The sequence below is a fragment of the Pseudopodoces humilis genome, chromosome 1, assembly GCF_049639895.1.
Source record: "Pseudopodoces humilis isolate 2021_Gansu_Grassland_sample_001 chromosome 1, ASM4963989v1, whole genome shotgun sequence".
NCBI classification, from domain to species: domain Eukaryota; kingdom Metazoa; phylum Chordata; class Aves; order Passeriformes; family Paridae; genus Pseudopodoces; species Pseudopodoces humilis.
Genome location: NC_142200.1, coordinates 97,798,238 through 97,807,904, shown reverse-complemented (window position 1 = coordinate 97,807,904; position 9,667 = coordinate 97,798,238). Strand labels below are relative to the sequence as shown.

Genomic DNA, 9,667 nt, shown 5'->3' with positions numbered 1-9,667 from the left:
ATCTACAACGAAACAGATTGCTAAAAAACATTTTTGATTAAATATGTGGCAAAACCCCCCAAAAAACTAGGAAAACCAGCAGTTTATTTTTGCTGTAGATGTATTTTGATTACTTTTTTAGTCAGTGTAACAACAAATGGGAACATAATTTCCTATCCACTTTTTTCCCCCTCAAATTACTCAGAGATTTCAGGAGTGTATTCCAGTGAAAACATTTCTGGCCATTTGTGATTACTGCATACAGCCTCCTTAGTAGGAAGCTTTACAGACCACATGGCTCATCGTTTCTTGCAAACAGCACCATGTATTTTTTTAGCCTTCATACAATGTCAGTGTCAACAGAGTAAGATTCAAAATAGTCCCACTGTTGGAGAATGAATGCTGTCTCCTGCTGACAGCCCTCTGCATCTACACTCGCAGCACTGAACATACGGGCACAAGCGTCACCCAACAAGGGATCCAAAGCCAGAGGTTTTAACCTTACGCAGCCAAGAACATTTCCGCCCTAGTTTCGTGGAGACAGCACCAACAACAGCAGCAAACACTGCCTTTCCACCTCTAGTGGTACTTTAGTTATAACAGTGTATCTCAGGTTTACAAACAGAAGGCTACTGAAAAGGCGTCAGGGCTGACTCCACGAAAACGTCGCGGCTTTCTTATTAGCAAATGGGTTTCCAGGCAGTTTCAAAAAGCAACTTTTGGGCATTTTTCAGTCTTTCTCGGTTTTCGCAAGCCGAAGAACCGAGCACCTTTTTGTTACCTTGCTGCCCGATTCTTCGGCTTGAGAAAGCTTGTCCTCGACACTATCGCTGACCGACTCAGGAGGTCTCACAGACCCTCAGGGTCAGCATTCTGGTAAATCAAGTGTCTCCGTGGCGGGGTTTAAGGGCCGGAATCAAACGGCTACGGCGGCGGAAAAGCGCAGCGAGGCGGCAGCTTTTACCGCTCTGTTTTTTCTCCCTCCGGATAGAAGCGGTCACTCCTCCGCTCGCTCCATTCGCAGGACTTCACCGCCTCCCTCGCCCGCCGGGAGAGATGGAACAAGTGAGGCCAGGCAGCGCCGCTCCGCCCCGCCGCGGTCCTGGCGCCCCGGGCCGCTCAGGCTGCGCCTCCGCCAGCGTTGTGGGAGGGGCAGCGCCGGGCGTTGCGTTCGGAAGTTTGTGCCTCGCCGCACACCGTGCCGGCAGAAGCGCCCGGCTCCACGTTGGCTGCGCAGGCGCACCGGCCGCGGCTGCCTGTGCCCCGCCGAGGGGGGTCCGAGGGCGGAGCGGCCGTGGCTCCGCGGGCCGGGGCGGGGGGAGCTCGGTTCCGCCGCCCCCTGGGCGCCCCTCGCCGCCTGACCGGCCGGCCCGGAATCCGCACCCTCATCCCCTTCTCCCTCCCGCCACCATGTTCAAGAAGCTGAAGCAGAAGATCAGCGAGGAGCAGGTGCCGCGCGGAGCGGGGGTACGTGCGGGTTCCCTCGCACCGCAGGTACGGCGGGGAGGGGCTGCGGGGAGCCCTGTCCGCCGGGCCGTTGTGGCCGCTTGTGACAGCCTTTGACCCGGCGGGGCAGGGCCGCGCCTCGCCCGGGGAGGCCTTGGCGTCACGCGGGTCGGTCGGACCGGCCCCGCCGCCGCGGGAGGGTCGCGTCCCTCAGGCCTGGCCCACTGGAGGCTCCGGGGTCGGTCGCCTGGCGGGAGTCGCTGCCCGGGTCGCTGTCAGCGCGGGGCGGCTTCGCTAGAACTTCGTCATCTTAAGTTTGTTGTTACCGATCCGCCGCCTGCCAGAGACCGTGCTTCGTTTTGGCCACTTTAAAAAAGCTGTCTTGTGGGGGAATGTAAAAAACATCTCCTTCTTGGACATCAAACAGAATGAAACAGAAATGGGTTTCTACCTTAGCATTTAAAGTAATGATATTTTCATGTGCACTAAATAATCACGCGTTGAGTTCCCTAGTTATATTTTTCTCTCATCTTAATGTTTGTTCTTTCAGTTCTGTACATCCCTTCTGTTAACACCTTTTAGAGGTCTGGTTTGCTTACCTTAACCTTATTCTTGCATTTTTTTTTAAATGTAGATTAATTGAGAATGTAATACAAATCTGAGAACAAGGCGTTTATTTATTTGTTCTAGTCATAATTTAATTGGCCTTTTTACTCTTGAATATACTTTTGCTAAATTATTATAAATGTATTCTAGAAAGATCTGTTTTTAAGTGATAATATGACACCCTAAATAGGACACGTGTGTAGAGTATCTGTCTAAGTGAAAGTGGCCAAAAAAATGTGATGATTTCAAGCATGTGTAAACTCTCTCTTGCAATATAATAAACTCTCTCTTTGCAAATTTTGGGTAGAAAGACTTCAACAAGATAACTTCCTATTGGCAGAGTCTGCTGATGATGTCTGCCTGTGTCTCTTGCTAGGTTAAGTATCCTGTGTATCTTGGAATCTGAAAGTATAAAAACTGATAAAACTCTGAATCCTGAAATGTTGAGCTACAGATAGGCAATTTAGTTAATTTGACAAATAGGTGATTAGTTGCCTGGGCTTGATCTGAATTTGAACCACTAGGAGATTTGGTGCTGCATAGTCTCAGTATTAGACCATGGTTTCAAAACTGCTGACAGTTGTGTTCCACTCTTTGAATCATTCATTTGTGAAATAGAGGTGAGAATTTTGGAAATGGATCTATTGTGAAGTTTTGTGTAGCTTTTTGAGTCTGACTTTAAGGCCTTCCATAGTATTAATTCTGTGCCTTCTCTAGCTAGTGAAGTATATTTTTGTTGGTTGCAGTTTAGAGTGCTGTCTTAATTGCCATATGCGGTGAACTTTCAGTGCAGTGTAAAAGAGGTTGAGCTGCAGAGTTCAGTGTTTCAATATGCAGCCGCTAAATTATGATGCCTTTCACACAGTATTGTAATCCACTCAGTTCAGGGTATTGTAATCCACTTACTTCAGGATACTCTGCACATGTTCAAGAGTTGCTACTTGCTGGAAGTCATCCTACAGAATAAATAGGGACTTGCATATATGCACCCAACAGTGTGATATACTTTATCTGGCTCTTGAAAAATTAACAGTGACAAATACCCTGAGATCTGATATGAGAGCTTGTGATAAACTATAGCGAGCCTATAGACCTAGTCTGCTATACTGTGGACAGAGCAGATCAGGTAACTCAAGGGTTGACATAAATGGAAAGGCAGAAGCAGAAAATTTCAACATATTTTTTTTTCACGCAAAATAGTTGTCTTGCAATGTTTCTTATTCTTCAGTTGCTTTCAAGTAACACTAGGGGTAAATAGTTGAATTTGATATTAGAGGTAAAATAGGTTTGTCTTCTCACTTCTTGTATCTCATTTGAAAACAGATTCTGTGAAGGAAGAAGTGCGGTGTTGAGGCTTATAAAATATACTGTAGTCTTGCAAAAAGTGTGGGATATGCTTTTTTCCTTTGTTTTTAGTAATTCAGATTCTTAAAATGCATTACTTCCTGTCAAAACCTTTTCATACCAAATTTTCCTTACTCTTACCATTTCTTAGTTTATGAAACTCACGTTTGCATTAATTTTTGCTCTTTTCTTTCCAACACCCTGGCTTCACTCACTGTGCTTTGTACCGTCTCTGCTCTACTCATATCCCCTCCTTTGGGACCTAGAACTTCACATTTGTACTCTGGTTTGTAGTGTCCAAGACTAAATTTACTAACTTAAGACTGGTGTAAACTTGGAGGTAAAATTTCTCAAGTGTAACACTTTTTTTCTGAGTGGTTTGTAGGCCTTGCTCTTTCATATAAATGTTTAGCTAACTGATGTCATCTGTCAGATTGAGAATACCTGTCCCTCACAGTCTGAGGAACACATCTTTTTCTGACTGCTGACAGGGAGGAAAAAAGTGCTGTTGCAATTACAGATGTCTTGAACTGATGCTTGTCCAGGATTGTAATGTGACAAATACGGATGAAGAAAAAATGGAGAGAGTCAGTACTTTCTTTGCCTCAGTCTTCAATAGTACTGACAGACATTGGGCTGCCTACTCCTGAGTCAGAGGACCATGACTGCAGGAACATTAACTTTCCATATGTGAGCTCTGAAATTTTAAGAGACAAGTTGTGTCAGTTGAATGAATGGTCATAAGTTCATGGGGCCTATGTGATTCAACCCAGGGTACAAAAGGAGCTAGCAGATGCCTCAGAGCTCCCATGGGATGTTACAGTAGGACCCCCTCTCAGTCATCTTGGAAATCTGGGGAGGTCCCTGCTGATTGGGAGATAGCTAACATTATTCCAGGTTACAGGAAGGGTATGAGAGAATACTCAGGAATCTACAGAGTTAGCCTCAGGACCTGGAAAAATTATTAAGGGGATCATACTGGATGCTGTTGAAAGACGCTTAAAATACAGTGCAATCATCAGACCCAGTCAATGTGAGTTCACTAAGGGAGAATCCTGTATAAAAAACCTTCCACAGTAAGTTCACGTGCTTGGTAGACGAAGGGAAGGTGGTGGATGTAGTTTTTCAGGGTTTTATAAAGGCTTTTGGTACTGTTCTTCCCAGAATTCTTCCAGACAAGTTTTCCAACAGTGGGATGAGCAGGTATGCAGTGCACTGGGTGAAGAATTGGTTGAAAAGCAGAGCTCAAATTGTTGCAGCAAACAGGACACGTGGCCAGTGGCCAGTGGTGTTCCTCAGGGTTCAGTTCTAGAGGCAGTTCTGTTCAGTCTCTTTATCAGTGATCTGGAGACTATAGTTGAATGCACAGATAGTTTGGTGGTGAAACTAAACTGGGAAAAGCTGCTGACTCCCATGGGACAAGAGGCTTTGCCTTGCAGAAGGATCTGGATTGATTGGAGTATTGAGCAGTCACCAGTGACATGAAGCTGAGTAAGACCAACCAAATGCTGGATTCTGAACGTGGGATGGAGTAATCCCAGACACAAGTCTGAGCTGGGAGAGGAGTGGCTGGCGAGCAGCCCTGCAGAAAGAGGTTGGCAGGAAGCTCAATGGGATCAGCAGTGGGTGTGCCCTGACAGCCAAGAGGTCAAACCTCATCCTGGGGTACATCAAACACAGCATCACCAGCCAGCCAAGAGAGGTGATCATCCTGCTGAATTCAGCACTGGTGCAGCCTCACTCGAGTACTGTGTGCAGTTCTGGGCCCCACCGTTTGAAAAGGATGTGAAGGCACTTGAACTGAGTCCTGAGAAGGGCACCAAAGCAGGGGAAGGAGCTGGCAGGAATGTGCTCTGGGGAGTGGCTGAGGGCACTGGGCTTGTCTGGTTTGGAGAGGAGGAGGCTGAGGGGTGACCCCACTGCAGCCTACAGCTTCCTGAGGAGAAGTAGAGAGGGAGGGGCTAAGCTCCCTGGTACACAGTGCCTGAACATGCAGGAAAACTGTGTCTGTCATGGGAGGTTTGGATTTAATGTGAGGAAACACTTTTTTACCCAGAGGGTGGCCCAGATCTGGAACAGGCTTCCTGGAGAGGTAGTCAATGCCTTCCCCAGCCGTGCCTGTCAGTGTTGAAGAGGCATTTGGATAGTGCCCTTAAAACCATACCTTAACTTTTAGTCAGCCCTGAGCTGGTCAGGCAGTTGATCCTTTCCATTTTAACTGTACTATCCTGTTTCAGGTCTTTTTGTTTTTGCATAAGATCAATGAATATTTGTGCTGCAAAGCTTAGTACCATGGAAATGACTGTAAATTGACAAGAAGTCTGAATGCAGCAGTGAGAACTGTAGAACCATTAAGGACAGGGTGACGAGATATGTTCATACTGCTTCTAAGCAGTGACAAACTGTCCTTGAATGTTTCTGGCCCTCATCAAGTAGAAGGAAATTGATTTCCAAATAATCTTCTTTAAAACCCTGGCATTAGATTGAGGGTAGGAATAAAGAAGAGTAGGCTGTCAGCATGAATAGATTATTTTATTTACAAACCTTATGAATACTTCAGTATGATTGTTTTCAGCAGTACATAAAGCTTTCATGATGAATAGCTATTTGGTACTAGGTAAGCTGTTTGACTTTTCATTCATAGTTGACTTTCATTTTCATAGTTGAGATATAGGACTACCTCATCAGACCTGCAACTATGACTGATTTTAGAATAGTTTTGATATAGAAAAGAACAAATATAGCTACTGCTCCTGGTTTCAGCAGTGTTCAGCTGATAGAAATTTTAAGAGGAGGTGTGGTCAAAACTTGCATGTGCTTGCCTTTTATCCTGGGTTAAGTACCCTTGGGCCCTTCCCCCAGGTGGAACGTTGGGTCATCTGACCACTCTGGGCCTGGTCTGGGGCTCCAGGGGTGGAGTGTGGCACATTTCCTCTGGTGTGCCAGTTATTGGCAGCCACTGCAGGACTGGGATACAGCTCCGGAGAGATGGGGTGGGTGCAGCAGGGCACCACCTCATCAAAGCAAGGCTTGACCTTCCTCTTCCCCCTGGCACATGCCTGAAATATTTTGAGTCTGCAATCCTTCCAGCCTCTTGAAATACCTAATGAGAAATCTTGCCAATTACTTTCTTTTGTATAGACCTGCTTGTTGATACTTTACTACTCATTACATTTATACTGAAATTTTATATTTGAAGTTTGAATTGTGAGGCTGGCGAGGTAGTTTGTTTCAGTTGTTGTGACTGCTTAGAACCTCAGTTTGAATGAAGTAGTAAAATTTCTGTGAATAGATGTTTAGTTCTGATAGAAGCAACAAGTACATATTGACATCAGAAAATATGGTAATTTCTTGTGCTTTTTACATTGTTTAGATTCAATTTTATAAATGTTATAAAATTAATGTTTATAAATTTTCTTGGTGTCATTTTTTGTTGTTACTTTTTTAAGTTCTTGATGATTCTGTTCCGCTTGTAAATGCTTGAATCCCTGTCAAATCACTAAACTTTTAAATCTTAAGCAACTGTAATAAGTTCCTAAAATATTAGGAGGCTTGTTTTTCAAATATGGTCTAAAAGGACCATAGTCAGAAATAAACAAAATAACATATTTTGTTGCTTGTTCTTGTGGCTGATTCATGACACATTTTGCTTTGAGGGCTTTGTAGTAAGGTGGTACGATAGAACTTGTCACAGCTGTTTTCTTTAAAAAGATCTAGACTACGCTTTACTGAGATAATTTGAGGTAAATTATGATACAGACAATTAGTTCTGGAGTTAATAGTATTACTTGTTCATATACATGATCTCTCTGTAGGTCTCTTCCAAATCCCCTCCATCAACTGGCAACATAATCAGGACAACTTCATTTACAGATAAGAATGATGAAGGCACTTCAACACCAGACAAAGAGGTCAGTTGAGAACTGTTTTCCTCTGTATTTTCTATTAAAAAAAAAAATAAATCTAACTTTATGTCTTTCATTGCATTTTTTTTTAAATTTATTTCTCAATCTCACTCTTTTCTGTGTATTTATAGATATGAATAGTCTATTTTTTTAGGTTACATACCAAAGTGTTTAATAGTAATAAATCAGATCTTTAAGTTGTAGTGATTAATCCCCAGATTAGGAAACATTTTAAGTCTTCTGGTCTTAAAAATCTTACTCCTGAACTGAACACAGTTCAGTGAGGTAGTGGGACAGAGGATACATTCTGAGGGACTAACTTCATTTTTGTCCCACTTTTGGTTGGAAAGCTAGGTGAATCCACATAATTTGAGGTGGATGATCCAAAAAGTTTACACAGAGCATTTGAGGTTGTTTCTAACCATGCCAATAATAAGTATCAAACTCAGAGTTATTTTCCCCCATCCCATTTCCTCTCTCCCCTGCCTCCGAACTAAAAACCAACCCAGCCCCCCTATACCCTCCCCCCAAAAAATCCAAACAACTAAACAACAAACCAAACTGAGTCTAAATTATCAGTCATAAAATATCACTAAAATCATTATCAGGATGATGTGTAACCTTGACTTGCATAATAAAGCAAACAAAGGAGGTAATCTGCACTTACCTTATTTCCTATTAAGTACTGCAGCTCTTTTGATGTGGCTTGAATGAAAAAAAGGCAACAAATGCAAATAAACAAAACATTTCCCTGACTTAGTGAGCTTGGACATAGGCTAGAATCATAAAGCAAGATGCTTCTGTGATTCTGTGAACTTTTTCAGAGGAAATGTTGTGTCCTAGTCAGAAAATTCAGTTGCTTTATTTTGCCACAAAAAAATGCTGTGTTTTTCTTGCCATGGAACAATCCACTTTAATTTTTAACGCCCCATTTTCTTCAGGAGTTACTCAGCTATATCTGAAATTGATAATAGATTTCGTTATGAATGCAATCAGTGATTATAACTTGGCAGTTTGCTTCCTGCAATAATAGAAATTAAAGAAAGTACCCCATGATTTTGTTTTGTATTTGGTATTTTCTAAAAAATGCTTATTTTCTCTACTGTGATGTATGTATGTTATGTATGTATGTATGTATGTAATGAATTCACTCTCTCCTTGGAAGAAGATTTTCTGATAACTGGGGCTCCAGAATGTTAGCAAGCAGTGCCACCCAGGATAAATTACTAAGTTTTTCAGTAAGGAGAGTTTTCTGTTAATACAGGGTACAGAAGTAGCATATTGCCACATGAGAACTACTTCTGTGGCCTAGAAGGAATGAGTTGGTACTGAGAATTGATTCCCCTCTGTTTTTGGGTTTTTTTTTTAATTTATTGTATATTGCGCAAAATAATTGATGTGACGAAGGTTTTCTGCATGATTTCTATTGAGAACCATGTTTATTTCATTAGATACGTGTTGTCCCCAGCAAGCTCCATCTTCAGAGTGCTGTTCCAGACAAACAAAAGAAGCGAAGGATTCCCTACAGCACATGCCAAATTACACTGGAAGAACATTAATCTCTAAATAGACTAGTTAGACTGGAATGACCAGAGAGGCAGAAGGAGAAATAAGATTAAGAGTGGAAACAGAATTACTAAAGTACCCTCAGATTTACAGCTGTCCTTGGTCTTAGGGGAGCTGCTATAACATTTTTACTTGTGAAACATATGCTTCAATTAGAAATTCAGGAAGTAGTGAAGTCCTAAGGGGTGAAAACCTCTTATTTTTTTTTTTTTTTGTAAGGACTGGTTTTAGATCAAACGGAAAAAAATACGAAAAATTAAGTTTAAATTCATTTATTTTTAAGAAATTTATTTTCTCAAAAAATTTCTCATAAATGTTGGCAATATGATTAAAAGCAAATCATCTTTGAACTGTTGGGTTAGATTTTCATAAGATTCAGTTCAGCAGCAATATCCTAGGCTTAAATAAGATGCAGATATTGCATATTGTCACTGAAAATACATGCCCTGATTATATGAACACATTATGTCTTTCGGAGGGCATTTTTTGCAGTGTTTTCATTTGACCTGGCAGTTGTTTTTTGTGCAGGTGTCAATGGCAGTGGCATTACAGTGAACTGTTGGACAACATTTAATACACTGAAAATATTTGGTTGAAGAGTATTGTATGCTAAAACATTTTTGCAGTACATGAATTAATTGCTAACCCTTTAAGTACTGAAAGCTAAGCAAAATTAGTGTTTCATCATTGTTTTGTATATTTTGTGGCCTCCTCTGTGAGCTGTGTTTCAGTATGTCTTTAAATAGGTCAGGTTTTTGTATTTTTACTTTCATAGTATTTACATTGCAGGTATTACACGTGAAAACTTTGGTTTATTCTCA

The 9,667-nt window shown here is 42.0% G+C and overlaps 1 protein-coding gene across 8 annotated transcripts in view; it reads left to right on the top strand.

Annotated features, from left to right (window-relative positions):
- The first annotated feature begins 1,230 nt into the window (after window positions 1-1,230).
- Window positions 1,231-9,667, top strand: part of GOLGA4 (golgin A4) — a 72,649-nt gene continuing 64,212 nt past the window's right edge. For 6 of the 8 annotated variants that reach the window (XM_088051295.1, XM_088051285.1, XM_088051280.1 and 3 more), the window contains exons 1-2: window positions 1,231-1,473; window positions 7,191-7,286. In XM_088051295.1, coding sequence (XP_087907421.1) covers window positions 1,390-1,473; window positions 7,191-7,286 — 180 coding nt within the window. In that variant the 5' untranslated portion in view covers window positions 1,231-1,389. The remainder of the gene's footprint in view (window positions 1,474-7,190; window positions 7,287-9,667) is intronic. The other 2 variants (XM_088051290.1, XM_088051276.1) reach the window with 1 other exon arrangement.